Source organism: Protopterus annectens, chromosome 11.part0, assembly GCF_019279795.1.
Source record: "Protopterus annectens isolate FY-2018-M chromosome 11.part0, PAN1.0, whole genome shotgun sequence".
In the NCBI taxonomy this organism is placed as follows: domain Eukaryota; kingdom Metazoa; phylum Chordata; order Ceratodontiformes; family Protopteridae; genus Protopterus; species Protopterus annectens.
In genome coordinates this window covers 1,271,498,796-1,271,518,039 of record NC_056745.1, presented here as the reverse complement: position 1 = coordinate 1,271,518,039, position 19,244 = coordinate 1,271,498,796, and the positions used below count along the sequence as shown (strand labels likewise).

The window sequence follows — 19,244 nt, the reverse complement described above, 5'->3', positions numbered from 1 at the left end:
CATCGATTTAGTGATGGAGAATTCAAAAAAATTATTTTGGCTGTTTTATATTTGTAAGGAGGCTAAATGGAAGGAGAAGAGGGGGAAGGCATGCCCAAAAGCAGAAAGAAAAGAGGAAGGTTAGGAGTGTAGTAGTGAGGGTAGAAACTTTGAATGTTGGCAGTATGACTGGTATAGGGAGAGAGCTAGCTGATATGACAGAGAGAAGGAAGGTTGATATATTGTTTGTGTAAGAGACCAGATGGAAGGGGAGTAAGGCCAGATGTATAGGAGGTGGGTTCAAATTGTTCTATCATGGTGTGAATGGGAGGAGAAATGTGGTAGGGGTTATCCTGAAGGAACAGTATGCCAAGAGTGTTTTGGAGGTGAAAAGAGTGTTGGATAGAGTGATGTTTATGAAGCTGGAAATTGATGGTGTAATGATGAATGTTGTTAGTGCATATGCTCCGCAAGTTGGGTGTGTGATGGATGAGAAAGAAAAATTATTGAGTGAGTTGGATGAAGTGGTGCTGAGTGTACCCAAGGGTGAGAGACTGATGATTGGGGCGGACTTCAATGGGCATGTTGGTTAAGGGAACAGAGGGGATGAGGATGTTATGGGCAGGTATGGTGTTAAGGAGAGGAAAGCAGAAGGTCAGATGATGGTGGATTTTCTGAAAAGGATGGACATGACTGTGGTGAATACATATTTTAAGAAAAAGGAGGAGCATAGGGTGACGTACAAGAGTGGAGGAAGATGCACACAGGTGGATTATATCCTATGCAGGAGGGCCAGTCTGAAGTTGATTGGAGACTGTAATGTGGTGACAGAGGAAAGTGTAGTTATGCAGCATAGAATGGTGGCCTGTAAGGATCAAATGGTGGAAGTTGAAAAAGGGTGATTGTGAAGTGGAGTTCAGGGAAGAGTTAAAACAGGCACTGGGGGCAGTGAAGAGCTACCGAATAGCTGGGTAACTACAGCAGAGATGGTAAGGGAGACAGCTAGAAAGGTGCTTGGTGTGACATCTGGACAGAGAAAGGAGGACAAGGAGACCTGGTGGTGGAATGAGGACATACAGGAGAGTATACAGAGGAAGAGGCTGGTGAAAAGAAGTGTGATTGTCACAGAGATGAAGAAAGTAGACAGAAGTATAAAGAGATGAGGAGCATGGCAAAGAGAGACGTGGTGAAGGCTAAGGATAAGGCATATGGAGAGTTGTATGAAAGACTGGACACTAAAGAGGGAGAAAAGGACCTGTACCAACTAGCTAGACAGAGGGACTGAGCTGGGAAAGATGTGCAGCAGGTAAGGATGATAAAGAATAGTGAGGGAAATGTACTCACAAGCAAAGAGAGTGTGTTGAGCAGATGGAAAGAGTACTTTGAGGGGCTGATGAATGAAGATAATGAGAGAGAGAGAAGGTTGGATGATGTGGGGATAGTGAATCAGTAAGTGAAACAGATTAGCAAGGAGGAAGTATGGACAGCTATGAAGAGGATGAAAAATGGAAAGGCTGTTGGTCCAGATGACATTCCAGTGGAACCATGGAGGTGCTTAGGAGAAATGGCAGCTGAGTTTGTGGGCTATGGTCAGCTGGCTGAGTGATATGAGGTTAGGGAGCTCTAGCCAGCTGAGTTGGAAATGTATGGTGCAGTGGTGGGTCCTATATGGGTATCCTGTGGCAAATTTAGCAATTTTGTTGTAGCAGGATTCTAGGTTATTAAGGTCAGTTTTTCACAAGTTAGTAAATATTTGGGATCCATAAAGGAGGGTGGAAAGTAGTTGTGAGCAAGCATTGGCTAGTCTGGCACTTTCTGTAAGATATTGTTTGGCTCTATACAAGGTGCCTATTTTGGAGTGGACTTTTTGATAGTGAGGGGAATGTGCCTGTCAAATCTTAGGTTATCATCTATTGTTATGTGCAGAAGTTTGGTTTGGCTTGTGGGTTCTAGCTTTCCATGTCAGGACAGTATTGTTAGAGGGGGCTGATGTTATTTGGGTTTGTTGTTTTTGAACACTATTATCTTACTTTTGTTTGGGTTTAGAATAAGTTGATGTTCTGTGAGGTAGTTTTCTATATCTTGAAAAGAGGTTTGCATTTTTATTTGGCATTCCTGGGGAGTGTGAACAGAGCATATAAGCATACTGGACAATGGAGGCTAGTAGCATTGCAGCATTGAGGTTATTTGTAAGTATTGTAAAGAGGAGATGGCCTAGTATGGAACCTTGGTGGACCCTGACAGAGATGGGGAGTAAGGGGGAAAGGCTCTTGTTCCATTTGGTAGCTTGCTGGTGGTTTAAAAGACAGCTATGGAACCAGGATAGAGCTGATGAACTAAGGGCATAAGATAAGAGTTTGTTGAGAAGGATTTGGTGGAATATGGTGTCAAAGGCTTTTAACATATCAAGGAAAATGGATGAGATAAGTTTGACTTCATTTATGATATGATGGATGGTGTGACAGAAGGGCAGTACTAGTGCTATGTTTTGGTCTAAAACCATGTTGTGAGAAGGAAAGGAAGTTGTGATTGAGGAGGTGGTTTAGGAGCTGGTTGTGAATGCATTTTTCTAAGATTTTAGCAAGAGTAGAGGGGACGGCTATGGAGCAGTAGTTGGTTAGTTCTTTAGAGGGTCTGCCTTTATGGAGGGGAATGATATGAGATATTTTCCTGAGACATGGGATGTATTGCTGTGCAATGGAGTGGTGGATCAGGACAGGTATGGGGTAGGCAATTGCAGGGCCGGCAATTTAAAAAAATTCATTGGGTAGTTGGTTTGCTGCAAGACAGCAGGGTTTAAGTTGGGAAAGGAGTGATTTTATGTAGCTTGTTTGAATCAGTGTAAATGTGAGTGGGTTAGGGGAGTTTGAGGCAGATGTGGGGATAGGCAGAGGTTGATTAGACTGGATGCCAGCAGTGAGGTGATTGTGTTAATAAAGTGTGAGTTGAATTGTGTCGCAAGAGGGTCAGTTACATTTGTGGTGACTGGTGGAGGGTTTGGGGTATAACCAGAGATGAGGAGATTGTTAATGTTTTTTCAGAATTTTGGGGGGTTGTTTTGGTATTGTTGTTGGCATGTATGGAAGCAGTTTTGTTTGTCAGATTTTATTTGTTTCTTAGCTAGATTTTGGAGTTGTTGATATGTGATAAGGTTTGCTCTATCTTTGGTGGCATGATAAGTTAACCAAGCCCTATTTTTTTGTTTGAGTAGTAGTTTAGTGTCTTTTGTTAGATATAAAAAAGAATAAACACAAGCAATCAATGACACATATCAGCCATTATAACTTATACTTACAATTTGACTCCACATACTTCTAAACATAATAAGACTCAATGATCAGTTTAATATGGGAATGACTCGCATCTTAACTGTCTCCCAGGCAACCACCAATCACCAGCACACCCAGAAGAATGTAGAAATGGAATGTCACCACCCAGATGATGACGCTAATGGAGTACAGACATCTCCCCTTAGATGAAGCAAACGGATTAGGGGAAACTAACAAAAGAACAAAGCCTAGTTCCCCACTAACTGCACTAAACCTGGAACCTCTAACCAGCAGGTTTTTCAAGGAGGCAACCCAAAACAACAGCAGCAACCATGGAAAGGACAATATCAAGGCCAACAATGAAAGAAGCAGAACCGTCGGAGAAGGTAAATACTGCTTCTGATAAGCTTGAGATATTGACTAACTTTCAGGGTGATTTCAAGGTATACAATTTTTCATCTGTTAAAGTCACCACTGAAGTAGTGAACATTCTTTCCAAAGAATTATCCTTTGTGCCAGACAATAGAGCTAATCTACATTGGTAGATTTAAAAATGTTTGTTCATAAACTTAATCTATCTGTATTGTTGGGCAATAAATCTAGTATGCACAATTATTTGAGAATTGCTAGTGTATTTAATCCCCCAGTGCATGAAACGTTACATGTTTTTGAGAAAAAATTGTGACATGTTTATTAGGGCTGTTATTGGGAAAAATCAGTTTAACCATGTAAATAGAAATATGTCTTTGGTTAAAAATAACTGTTGAATTTTCTTAAACTTCAGAAAGTACCTATCATGAAGCCCGATAAAGGGGGTGGTCTTGTGTTCATGAATGAAATAGATTATCATGGGAAAATGTCAGCTATCCTTGAAAGTGACAATTATGTAAAAGTGAGTTTGAATGAGGTCAATAGTGCATACATACGGGTAAATTGTATCATCAATGATTTGTTTCTGGAGAATTGTGTGAATATTGACATATATCATCACCTGACAACGCCTATACCCATAACACCTGTTATTCTGGATCTCCCAAGATCCACATGGACCTCTCCAATTCGCCTTTTTGACCCATAGTAGATGGGCATAAATCCATCATGTATGCCTCTGCCAAGTATGTAGATAGTAAATTAAAACCACTCATACATACAGAACAACAAATTTGCCATGATTCCTGGAGTTTCTTGGAAGGTATAAACCATTTAGAATTTGATACTTGTCACAACTTTTTGACAGTAGACATAAAAGATTTGTATACTGTCATACCCCAAGAGCTAGGCTTACAGTGGGTATGTGAGTTTTTAATAATTAAAGGCATGGATAGCAATGAAATTGATTTGATAGAAGTACTACTCAAACTGGTATTACAAAATAACTACATCTTATTCAATAACCAATTTTTTCCCTGCAAAAATCAGGGGTAGCCATGGGCTCCCCCTGTGGGGGAAGCTTCCAAACTGCATGATGGCGTATTGAGAAAGGGAATTCTTATTTAACAATGCCATGTTCAAGGAGAACACTGCTTGGTAAACTCACTATCAAGATGACATATTTTTTATATGGAAAGGGTCACTTGAAACAATAGAGGAAATTCTAAATACCATTACAAAGTTTACTAACTTTCTAGAATTTACCTATGTGTTTGAGATAGAAACCATTCACTTCTTAGATGTACAATTGTCTAAGGACACAATGAATAGGAGATATAAGGCTACCATTTATAGAAGGCCTACTTATTCTAATGCTTTTCTCCATTTCAGCAGCAACCATCCTTTACATTAAAAAAGAGCTGTAATAAAAGGACAATTGGTATGACCAGCCAGAATGGTTTCATCTGATAATGATTTCCGAGACGAATGTGAACTTCTAAAAAATATGTTCACAAAAAGAGGATATCTGATATACCTCTCAGATATACCTTAGCAGCAACCATCCTTTTCATCAAAAAAGAGCTGTAATAAAAGGACAATTGGTACGCGCAGCCAGAATGGCTTCATCTGATGATGATTTCCAAGTCGAACGTGAACTTCTAAAAAATATGTTCACAGAAAGAGGATATCCGATATACCTCTTTGAACAACTGTTTAATGAAGTACATAGAAAAAGGAACAATGGGCATTTTAAGCCCATCTTGTGGAAAGGCTATAGTGAAGTAGTACATGATTTAACTACACAAGACAGAAATTCCAATAATCTTCTCATACAGTTCAACCCTAGACTTTGTTTTTTAACTACCTATTCTATGGATGCAAAAAATATCAAGGATATTAATATTTAAAAATTGGGCCCTTGTTATGGAAGATAGTACTGTGTACAGAAATGTGGGTGGAAAGCCCAACATAACATATAGAAGAGGCCCAAATCTGAAGAACACACTAGAATGTCAGACCACAATACCTAAAAGCAATTGGGGTATGAAAAAATTTGACAGATGTCACCAATTCCAATTTATAAAGATAGGGAAATATTTTAGTGTACACAACAAAATCTACAGTGTAAAAGGACGATTTAATTGTGAGACAACAGGGGTAGTTTACCTTGCCCATTGCCAGCAGTGCCAAGGTTTCAACATAGGAAAAACATAATGGGCACTTAAACAGAGGATTTATGAACACCAATACCAGATTGACAAGATGTCATCTACCAATGCTTTGGCAAGGCATGTTATAGACAATCCCACACATAAATTCCATTTTATTATCATAGATCAAATAAGTAAAAATATTAGAGGTGGTCCGTGGGAACTGAAGTCGGAAGAATGTAAACTATTATAGCAGTTAAGAACCAATGCCCATGTTCCACCAGGGCTGAATTAATTTAGTTCAATTAAATGCATTCTAAAGTTAAAATCATTGGATAGATAATATGTAGTGCAAAATGTGTATACATCTATGCAGTTACATTTTACTATGATGATACCAAGTAGCAATTTTCTATACAATATATAATGTATGATATTATTTAAAAATAAGGGGGTCAAAGTTGATTAACTCTTTTAGCTTAACATCTAGATAGGAAGTGGAGGCTGTTTATTTATCATTGCATTATCTACAGACACAACATGATAATACATACATTTTAGTATGGTTTATATTTGTCTTATTTTGTTTGTGTTATATAAGGAATTATAATGTTTAAATTTCTTTGTGCTTTTTAGCATTCTAAATTCCATTTGTAATGGCATTTCTTACAGCACTTAACAGTTTGATCAATTTGAGGAAGCTTGTTAATTGTTTTATTAACTAATTAAGAGCCTTATATAAGGCATTGAATGTTGGGCAGAGTTTTATCTGAAGAAGTTCATTGTATAGTGTGGATGAACAAAAGTGCTTACAATAAAGAACCGGGATTTTTTTAGCACTCCTCGGCTGTTCTTTTGTTACTTTCAGTGGTTTTTTGCAAGTGTCCTCTAATAAGGCTAGGTCTCATGTCTTTTTAAATATAAACATACTGAGATAATATTATTAGTCTGGTATAAGGAAAACAAAGTAAAGACAACATACTTGACAGTGTAAAATATGGTTGTAGGTAATTCTGTCATGCTGACCAACTGGGATTAAAACTTAGATAAAATATATGTATTACTTGCCAACAGTACACTTCTTTAATGGTTCAGAAGATATTTAGAAATGTCTTTTATATATATATATATATATATATATATATATATATATATATATACAAAGAAGCAATATATCACAGACACCATTCTAGACAGTCTGTTTTGATATAGATGTGAAGAATTGAATTAAATATGCTCTGTTAATTTTTTGGCCAACTGTTTTCATAATAGTTGCTTTAAAGCAGATGTACAGTCATAACATGGACCCATTGCATATCATACTACAATGGCTGCATGTTTAAAGCAGATGTACAGTGATAACATGGACACATTGCATATCGTACTACAATGGCTGCATGTTTAAAGCAGATGTACAGTGATAACATGGACACATTGCATATTGTACTACAACGGTTGCATGTTTAAAGCAGATGCACAGTGATAACATGGACACATTGCATATTGTACTACAATGGCTGCATGTTTAAAGCAGATGTACAGTCATAACATGGACACATTACATAGTGTACTACAATAGCTGCATGTTTAAAGCAGATATACAGTGATAACACGGGCACATTACATATTGTACTACAATGGCTGCATGTTTAAAGCAGATATAAAGTCATAGAATGGACACATATATCATACTACAATGGCTGCAAGTTTAAAGCAGATGTACAGTGATAACATGGACACACTGCATATTATACTACAATGGCTGCATGTTTAAAGCAGATGTACAGTGATAACATGGACACATTGCTTATCATACTACAAAGGCTGCATGTTTAAAGCAGATGTACAGTGATAATATGTACACATTGTATATCTTACTACAATGGCTGCATGTTTAAAACAGATGTACAGTGATAACATGGACACATTGCATATCGTACTACAATGGCTGCATGTTTATAACAGATGTACAGTGATAACATGGACACATTGCATATATTACTACAATGGCTGCATGTTTAAAGCAGATGTACAGTAATAACATGGACACATTACAAATCATACTACAATGGCTGCATGTGAATTGTGCACAAATATGAGTTTCAGTTTACTCATGTGGCAGAAGACTGACCATGTTGTAAGTCTGTTTTACATATTACTTCATCCATACATATGGTCTAAATTATTTTAATCCTTTTTCTTGTTAGAAAGATCCTTTTGAATCCTCTTTTTATTATATGACATACAGGACATGGAACATTCTGTGTCAAAGTTCACCACCATACACAATCAGCAGAATAGTGTTATACATGGAAATTACAGGAATTGAACAACTGGCTGAGAGCAGGGCTTAATTTAGCACCTAATAAATATTTCTCTTGTAATTAGCATTTGACGCTTCTAAACCCTGAACAAAAAGTGTGCCATATAATCACATTTTCCACAGCCACAGTCTTAAAGTTCATGTCTTAGATAGGGACACCGAAGGTAATAGCAAATTATTATCAGCATAATGGCAGATAGAAGTCAGAGAAGAAAATCACCTCATCTTTTACAGCTTAAATTTTCTCTGTAAAAAAACTCTTTCAGACATCCAGGAAGTAGTTTGTTACTATCACCTGATACAATGACCTTTCCTTCACCTCTAGCTTTTCTGCTCAGTGTGACCCCTTGACGATGTTGTATACTTTTAAATGTTATTGCCTACTATGAAAAAATATGTATTATCAGGCAGGAAAATAATTACTTTCACTTCCAGATGTCATTTTAATTTTTGGTTACCGAAACAATGGTAACCAAAAAGCATATAAATTAATTGCATAATATCTATTTGTTAGCTCAAACAATGGCAATCAGTAATGTGTCTTAAACTTTCAAAATTCAATGAATAATTTCTTTTCCATTTCTAAATATTTTTGCTTCACAGACACATCAGCATGTTTAGCACTTTCTAACAAAGGTATACAGAATTAATACGTTGCAGACAGGCCATTTCAAGTTGCCCAAGTGTTCAAGACTTACCACTGTCTATTGCTAGAAAGGATGCTGTGTAAGTGTTGTCCTTAACAAATGGTGACTCTCGATCCAACATAGCTGTGGTATTGATAATGCCATTTTTGGGGTTAATATTTAACCAGTGTGCTGGGTCATGATGTACTGAATACCTGAAAAATATAAAGCAATTATTTAACTACTACTTTTTATACAGATATAAATGGTTTAATTTTAACACCTGAGCTACATCTAGCATTGCAACACAATGAACTGCATTTAGCATTACTTTGCTTTATACAACACCAAAACATATATTAATGAACATGGGACTCTACAAATATGAAATGGGTTTTACAGTTTTGCTTAACTTATCAGTAAACTCTATAAATTAAATTTTCCTGTCATGATTTATGGAAAATATAACAAATTCTTCACAACCACCATAAGTGTTGAATAAAAATTTGTAACAAATAGTCTAACATTATTCTGTTTTCTAATTTTCATGTAATGCAATAACAGGCATCTTATTCTTTAATCCAGAAAGAATTAAAACCACCATCCGAAAGATGAATACAGATAAGCCAATTAAATCCTGCCCTGAAACTTTCTAAGTTACTATGACTTTTGGTATGCCAATTAAAATGAGTATATGACCCCTAGGGAACTCAAAAATGCAGGTACTTATTTGTAAGACTGTAAGTGATCTGCTTAGCCTTGGTGTTTAAAAATTGAAACAATTAAAAATTGTTTCTGTGCATGAGATAATGGTGCAACATTCTTTTTTTTTTTTCACAGTCTTCCTCACAAATGAAGTTGAGATTCTAACTGCATTCATCCCTTCCGGAGATGTAACATAAACATATGTATGTATGTATAATTGCATGGAAGGTTATCCTGACTGACTGACAGTTACACACATCCCTGAAATTTTGCCACAATTCACTTACTATTCCATCAGGATCATTAATGTTTGAGTTTATTGACTATAACTGACAGAAGATATAGTCTAAATTGTGTCAACGGTAGTTGTCATGCTGCTTCTGAAATTCCTTACATACTGTAAGTGTACTACAGATGTTGAATTTATTACCAAGTCATCACACTTAGCAATCACACTTCTGTTGTTTTTTTCTGCCATTCTCTCTAATATTAGACTCAACAGCATTACATTTCATAGAATAACCTGTATATTCTTTAGACTCCATATTCTGATGTTTAATGTTTCATTTATTTCTATGCTTTTAGACAAAGATTTTTTAGCAATATCATTTTCATACATTAAAAATGGAACTCAAATGTCTATGTAAAATGTCTTTCAGTCAAGAAGGTTTCTTAAACAGAACAGTCATTCATGACTCCTCAACATGTCATCCAAGTCTTATAGTTTAATACCTTTTAAATTATATCAAAGTGGCTGATAAACTTTAGTTTCTTGGACTAAATTTATAAATAGCATTTGGGGAAAATGACTATATTAGTTATTTCTTGATCACCTATAGGTACACAGTAGTATGCATTGTATTTATCTAAATAAATCTACCACTCTTTTTTAGTATTCAAAGAATATCAATGGGTTATTAGATATAAAAAAGTAGTATGCCAGTATTAGAATAGATATGATACTGAAAATTGCAGCTGTCACTCAGGTACTAAAGTCTATCAAAATATCCATTGCATTTTGCCTTCAAGTTGAATGATATGGACTATTACTCATTACTACGTATAGCAGCTGTGAGAGTATTCTACAAGACGGATAAGCAGAATAAAGTGAATACAATTGATTTTTTTTTTACAAGGAAAAAGTACAACTAAACTCACTTAATGTTGCTATTAGATATTTTAATTCATGTTTGCTGAATGGATTCTTTGCTGAGTGTCAGATTCTGTTTTAACTGGAAAGCTACCTAGTTTTGGTAGTTCATGTGTTTTGACAAAGTAAGGCATTTCAATACATGAAAATCACAGAGGTAAAAGGACGTTTCTTCTTAGCTCGGCAAATTTTATGAGCTCAAAACTAAAATACTTATAAATGCTGTAGCGTGGGGATATAGGGAGAAAATATTATACTTCTACTTCTAGTTCCTTGCTATTGTTAAAGGACAGCAGCATTATTTTTTCTTTTTTTTTTGAGAAAAGTTTCTAAGATTATTAACTCTTTTTAGCCACACAGTTGAGTTGGTATTTAACGGATGCCTTTGTTTTGCATAAGCTTTGTCAAATATTATACTTGGAAAATGATTTGCTGTCCATAACATTCCTTCATCACTTTATGTGTAGTATTTAACAGATTTTACTATTACTGTAATTACTAACATTTTGGATTATTAGCCATATTCTTTTCTGTTATTTATGTAGTTGAACTGACCAGGTGGCTTTTCACATCCTCGTGTATCTGGAAATATCTGGAGATCTAATCCTACACTCCTTTTAAAATGTCTACTGTGTATTTCGTTGCTTATTCATTAGTTTTGTTTGTATTTTGGTTAAACTGAAATACCGGTACAATATTTTAGCCATGAAACAATAAGGTAGATAAAGTATATACATTTCAAACGATCAAAGTAAAACAATACTGTTGCAGCTAAAACATACATTAGAGTATAACAAAAAAAATAATGTAAACCGAATTAACTGAAATTAATAAAATAAAACTCGGTGAATAAACCAAACTTCACTTTAATTAAAAAAGACGATCCAGTAGAAATCCAGTAAGCGCTTTCGTCTTCTAACAATAAGACTTCATCAGACTGAATTCAAAAGACTATCATTTCATTTAAATACTTAAACACTAAATCACATGACTTGAAGTTTTAGGTTTTAACCCCTTCCTTTTCAAATATGTTACAAAATCTTCTCTACTGTTCACCCTTGGAGGATAGCATGCATTCAGTCTGACCTGTCATGAATATTCCAGCCATCCAAGTTTGTCTTCTGCATTAAACATTGTTTCATAACCAGTGATGGCTCCCAATACAACAAATTTGAAATCCACCTTGCATTCACCCATTTCATAATGTTTGCCTAAAGCATTAGTGTCATTGCCAGTCTCCACAGCTCTTTAGTGCTCGTACATCCTCTTATATAATTCCCTGCATGCACGTCCTATATAGAATGCCCCACAAGACTTACAAATAAATACACAACATATTTTGACTTGCATGTTCATGTTTTATTGATATTGATTTTAAAGTTATTAACTGTGATCTTACTAATTCCTTAATAAATTAAGTCACAAAAATTGCATGCAAAACATTTTTTCATACTTCCACCTATATTTGATGATCTTACATTAAGTGGACTCTGAAAATAGTTCTTGAAGCTTTTCCTTTTTTGTAAACAAAACTTGGACTTTCTCCCAATACTTTATAAACGTCTTCATTACTTTTCAATATTCTCCAATTAGTTTTAATAATCTATTTGATGGCTTCTGAATCAACACTGGTAGAAATCTGCATAGCAGTCCTATAATCTCTAGTAATAGTTTTATTTTAGAAGGAACACTAGAATGTTTCCTAACTTCTTTTATCTCATCAAATTTCCTCTTCACTAATTCATTTGAATAACCTCTAGCTACAAATTTGTGACACATATTTAAACTTTATGTAGAAAAATCCACATTATTAGTTGTTAGTTGATGTGCCCTTATTAGCTGACCCTTTACAATATTTTCTTTCATGTTCCTAGGATGCATGCTGGAAAAATGCAGATATGAATTATTCTGCATATTCTTTTTATTAATTTTTGTATACAACTTTCCTCTGTCTTTATAGACTGTTACATTCAAATATGGGATGCTCTTATTGTGCCATGCTGAAATGCAGGTTGAAATGAAATTCAGTGAAATGAGATTCAATGAAACAAAGTAGACCCATATATATATATATATATATATATATATATATATATATATATATATATATGGTTTACCTTTGAAAGGTTGAAAATCAACCTACCGAACAGCCCTTTGTGCAAACCGGAATGAAGAAATCATCAGTTCGATCTGCACCGAAGTTCAAAAATCAGCAAATCGAAAACCAGATTCGCTGATTTTCGAACTTCAATTCACAGACAAAGCATAATGCAGGGGGGCTGTGCCCTCCTGCACCCCCACACTCCCTCCTCTACTTTATTATTTTAACTCCGAGGTCACACTATAGTGGGGAAAGGGTCCACTTCCCGATAACCACTATAGTGCACCTCGCACCAAAAATGCAGAATCTGCAATGAGCGAACATTACTGTGCATTCGCTCATTGCACATTCGATGCATTTTGTTTTTGGCCTTCCAAAAACTTGAAAAAGTCATTTCGGACTTTTGTATTTCACACATGTGCATTATGCACATGTAAAGGTAAACCATATATATATATATATATATATATATATATATATATAAAGTGAAAATAACTTTATTGATAGAAAGTAAATTTCTAATAATGCAGCTTATTTTTAGTCGCTGACATTTCAGATTACAATGGTTCCTACAGTAAATCCCAGTAGCAAATAAATCATTTGCGTTATTTCTATTAATAATTAAGATATACAGGCCATTGTAGACCAGCAATACATTAATACAAATGAGAGAAACACTAATGATAGAAATATAAAAGAGTAAATCATCTGCAAGCAATGAATGACTAATTTCCAAATCCCTGCCAGTTTCAAAACCCCTAATATTACAATTATTAATGTAATTAGCTGTTGGTTCTATGAATGGGATAGTGGTTATCCCTGCTTTGTACATTTTATTAGGATTATTTCCTTAGATAAATTTACCTTAAGTCATAACATGTTTATAATATATATATATATATATATATATATATATATATATATATATATATCATAATATTTATATAAATTATTCTACATTTATATTTTATAAGACAGTACAAAGATATGACCAGACAAAAAGTCAAATGTTTATTTCAATGTCAAGTCTTATTTGAGATAACCTCCGGGATTCAGTAAGGTTACATGCAGGAATAGCTTATTCCTGCATGGAAGCGACTGTTTAGGAGCAGCACGGCAGCGCGCCATGCATAGTAATGAAGGTGCGCTGCCTCAGCTCCTAAACAGATATGAAGTGTGGACAAGTTCAGGGGGTGGATCTGAGAGCACAGCTCTCAAAATATACATGACCCCACAGCCAAGAACTTCTGTGCGGCAATTACAATGAGCGAGACCGCTCATAGGGGGTTGCATACCCCCAACAGCATCGATCAATGCAGAATGTCCAGATATGTGGCACATACGTCTGGCATGTCCATCATTTACCCTGCCAAATCACTGGGATGATCTCATGTGAAATAATGGCAAACATATGAGTGTCAGACATCAAATCCATCAGAAAATGTATATAAAAACAAATCACATTACCCTAGCAACAACCCAATAGCATACAAAAAGAAAGGCCAGCACCAGGGACTCAAGCAAATAATCAGTTTATTTCACCTTAGTTCAGACCAGTTTCGGCAACATGCCTTCCTCTTCCATTGTCAAAACCGTCCAATCATGGCAAAGTGTGGGAAATTGGCCCTATTTAAACCCCACAAGTGGGAATACATCTCATAACTGGTTGCAGCTTCCTCCTGTAGGCACTATGGCCAGTGTGGGAGAAGGAATGCACTTCTGGGCACAGTGCTGGGCCATCCAGGAGTCCAAAGTCATGGCATGACTCCTTGGTAAAGACCATGACCAGAGACTGCTGCAGGTCCAGTACCAGAGTTCCCAATATAAAGCGGAAGCCTGGGACTGTCTCGCCCGTGACCTCACCAGTGCCACTGGGATACCTCGAACTGGTGAGCAGGTCAGGCATCACTTTGCCAACCTGAAGCGGAAAAAGATGGAGCTCTTGGATCAGTGGATCAAAGAGGCTAGATGGACGGGTTATGTCCGAGTCGTGTGTAAGTATCAGTCTATTACCTGTTAAATATTTTCCAGCTCATGTATATTATGGATAGGTATGGCTAAATATTCCTCTTATGTCTTTGACAGCGGCAGATGAGCGGGCTGTGCATGCCTTTAGATTGCAAAGGCTGCGTCACAATGCAGGTTAGTAATACTCTTGCATGTACTGACATAAGAAATAAATCTAACAGTAGTAGAAAGTTAATTGCCAGTATAAAATCTGTATTGTGTATGGCATTTACTGAATAAACCAGACAATATGGCAGGAAAAGTCTCATATAGATTGTATGTAAATAAAAGCTTAACGGCCTGGCAATAAAGGTCTAACTGCTGGACTGCTTGTGTTTACTCTGGTATCATATGGTAATGTAGTGTTACAATCTCTTAATAGTACTGTTGTATTAAGCACTGTTACCTACACTGTGCTACATAAAAAAATGTGTAGGAATGTCTGTATACACCTGTTGTAATTACAAGAGGTCATATTGTATAAGTGAGAGAGACTTAGAAAAAAGTGAAAAGACAGACAACATAATCCAAATAGCACACTCAACTGAGATACAAAGTGTTGTATTTTTAGCACACAAAGCCATGGTTCAAATCCTGGGAGTGGTAGTAAGCTATATACAGAGTCATACCACACAACTGTATAGATATTGTCAGAAAGTCCAGATAATTGGTGTAAGTCCCCTGCCTGTCACCCTGTCTCCCTGGCAAATCAGTGGGATGATCACAGAAGTTCAGGCAGCAAATAATGACATACAACTGATTGTCACACATCATAACTGTCAGAAATATATCCATAAGAACAAACCTGTCAGTCTAGCAACTCACCAAAGTGTTATAAGAGGAAAAAGCAAAGTATGCCCCAACTCCACCCCCATGTTGTGAAGCTATGACCAGAGTGTGTGCAGAGTGAGATGTATGTGCATAATAATAATGTGAAATCTGGTAATATGTGTGACAACATTCAGGTAGTGTTAACAAACATTCCCCCCACAGGTCTCTCAGATACCAAAACTGTGCCTAGAAATAAAAGATTGAAATCTTGGACTGGTACTGTTTAGTCTGGTATTGTATGGCAGTGTTATTGCTGCGGAATCTCTGACTAATAAAGTATTACTCATCACGGCCATCCACACAGTGCTACATAATAAAACTGTCTAGGAAACCCTGTATAAGAGCGTTGGAATTACAAGATCAGATTGTAAAACCACGGGAGACTTATAGAAAGAATTCAGAGAAAAGATACACAGCAAATATCTATATAGCATACCCAACTGAGATGTACACTGAGTTATTTTAGCACACACAGCCATGTTTCGAATCCTGGGAGTGGTAGTAATCTGTATGCAGAATCATATCCCTCGACCGTACAGATCTGCCTGAAATGTCCAGAGAATTGGCCCATATCTGCTGACTGTTACCCTGTCCCCCAGGCATATCAGCGTGCTAATCTCTGACATGTAGGCAGCATTTAATGTCATATAACTGTCAGGCCTGTAAATATTTGGAAAATGTCTATGAAAATAAACCTGTCATTGTACAACTCAGCAAAGGTTTATGAGGGCAATAGTCAAAATATGTCCCAGTTTCACCTGCATTTTGTCAAGACATGCCCAGAATGTGTGCAATAAGAGATGGAAAGGTTATGTGCATAACACCAACCTGGACTCTGGGAATATGCATAGAAACAGTCAGGTAGTGTTAACAAACAATACCTCCACAGGTATACGAGGTAAGAGGTGTATACTGCAGGTAAAACGCAGGTCATGTATATAGTTGTCTATATCCATACCACTGTCCAAACTAAGGCCATAGGGTAGTGTAATAATACCTGTAAGGTACAGAACACAGCATAGACTAAGAACGTAATGAGAACTACAGTGATATACAAGTTGTTAACTGACATCTCCCCCCCACCATATCTGCAAAAATAAACTAAATACACAACTCAGTCAGTATGTGCACTATTAAATCTACTGTTGGGACATATGTCCTATTGTTTGATAAATAATGAAATTTGTTCTATGCATGTGCCATGTTGAAATACCCCCACATTGGTGGCATACTGCCATCAATGTATCTGCATGCGGTTTAATGGCCACTGTGGTTCCATATATGCATGTATTATGTTTGCTATGCAACTATTCCATACCTGGTCTATGCATGCTGTTACACTTAATCCTGGAATGTGTTGACTATTACTAATCCACATATGTTGTAAAATTGAAACATCAGAGCACGTTTGGGAAGGCCGGTCCCAGGGGACCCACCACTCCCACCTCATCTGGCCGTGGAACCGGGCACCAGCACATCTGGGGCCCACCCCAGGACCTCCTTGTCTGCTGGTCCTGCACCACCTTAGGGTGATGGGAGTGGGCATGGACAGGATACTGTCACCTGTTGTCAGGTCCAGGGTCTGGTGTATAGGAAGTTCCGCAGGGAGTTTGGAGATCTGCTACGCCAGTTTGAGGGCCGTGTGGCACAACTAGAGGGTCAGCCTGCCCCTCATACTCAGCCCCTAACACAGCCACCTTTGGGGCCATGAAGGTAGAGTGGTGAATGGCCATGCATGGGGGACCTCAGTCCCACTGTTTACACTAGGGGGATCATGGGCTTCTGACTTCCAAACACCCCTTCCCATCCAAGGTGTTTATCCCCTACGTGTCATATACCACCCCTGTATGCTGTCTTATCTGTTATCCTACCCAATCTACCTCCCCAAATATACATATACTATCCCTCCCTAATATCCCACTCTCAAAAAAAAAAAAAAAAAAAAAGGGCAATCTGTTCCCAAAAAAAAAAAAAATCCCGTCCCATACATAGCTGTCCATTTTGCACATGTGTCCACTGGACACATATAATGTGGTCTAACTGGCTTTACACCATATTATTGTTGTCCTCACCCCTCTTTCTCAGGGGTATGAGTGTCCAAATCTGCCTCCAAATCAGTGTATATGCACAGCTTTTGCTGTAGAAGAAATGGGCAGCTATGGACCTTCCCTTCACCCATCCTGCACATCCCCAGCTATTTGTCCTACTGTCTTTCCCTCTTTGTGCCTATTTTTCACCACTTTCCTATCAACCCTTTTTCATTTCTTTTAAAGAAATTATTGCAGGGGTAAGTGGGAATAAGAACTTTTAAGCAGCAGTAAGCGGGTTTAAGCTTGTTTGTGTAGGGGTAAGCAGTGCATACACAGGTTAAGCAATTTAGATGCTGAGTATTAGAAACCCTAACATAGCATAGCCCCCCACATATTTTGGATATATATTAAGTTCCAAAGAGAGTAGTTTATTGGAAATACAAGTATCCATGTATATAGTTCAAAATATTTAAAATAGGTGAGGGGCTACACCCCCCACACCCTCGATGTGGGGGGTGGTGCCCCCCACACCCCCCTTACTATATATATACTAACTCCAGGGTCGCACAACAGTGGGGAAAAGGCCATATATAACTTTCAGTGAAATGTGTTTCAGTGAATTGTGTTTTCAGTGAATTGAGCTTTCAGTGAATTGTGCACAGTCAAATGTGTTTCAGTGAAATGTGCTTTCAGTGAATAGTCCTAGATCCATATATATATATATATATATATATATATATATATATATATATAGACATAAAAGAGAACATAAATACATATATAACCAAAGGCACCATTAATGGGGGTGAAGGGGCCCAAGCTAAATACCTCTAGTATGTATTGATATCATCCCCTCCCTCACAGCCAAACAGATCTGCCCTGCAACACAGTGCCAACTGTTGCAAGTCCTATACCCAAGACCCTACACAACATGGCCACAAGACGTTAACAGAAATCCATCCCACACCTGTATGATGTCAGGATGGTATCAATAACATATTATGCACTACAGTCTGGCTACCATAGGGAATGTACAATGTGGAAGCAATAAACATTCCAAAGATACATATACACACACACGCACACACACATATGCAGATACATATACACACACATATATAGATATATATGTAAATACACGTACATACACATAGATATGTACAGGAAGATACATATTTAGAGGGTGCACAGCATACTGAACAGCCAGTATTCCTATAGTTGCCACCTTTTCAAATGGACAGTGTATGATTCACTCATATAAAAGACAATTGTTGCCTGAAACACACACCCACAGAGAAGCCAAAGGATATTATACCACACACAGGATTGCAAACATAAGAAGTATTTATATGTGTACTATTACAGTTGTAAATGCCATGTCATATAGCTGTTAAGACTTTGAAATACATACTGAGTAATGCAACTCTCAAGTAGATCATTTTATGCAGTAATCCGAAAGCATAACATATTTTGCTTTCCAGGGCAAGGCCTTCAAGTAGTACAACAGTAAAGAAAGACTGGGCCAGAGGATAATAATCAATCAGCAGTAAGTAATGCAGATGTATAGTTCAGCAGCCTCAAATTACATTCTATACTCAACCCCTAGGGGGAAAAGAATTAAGTTGTCACAATGAGGATGTATCAGTTACATAACAATCCCTCACATGTTGTAACAGCATAGGTTATATATGGTGCATACCC

The 19,244-nt window shown here is 37.0% G+C and overlaps 1 protein-coding gene across 1 annotated transcript in view; it reads right to left on the bottom strand.

Annotated features, from left to right (window-relative positions):
- CDH13 (cadherin 13) overlaps positions 1–19,244 on the bottom strand; it is a 3,439,935-nt gene that overhangs the window by 491,968 nt on the left and 2,928,723 nt on the right. The window contains exon 11 of the mRNA XM_044088622.1: positions 8,792–8,934. Coding sequence (XP_043944557.1) covers positions 8,792–8,934 — 143 coding nt within the window. The remainder of the gene's footprint in view (positions 1–8,791; positions 8,935–19,244) is intronic.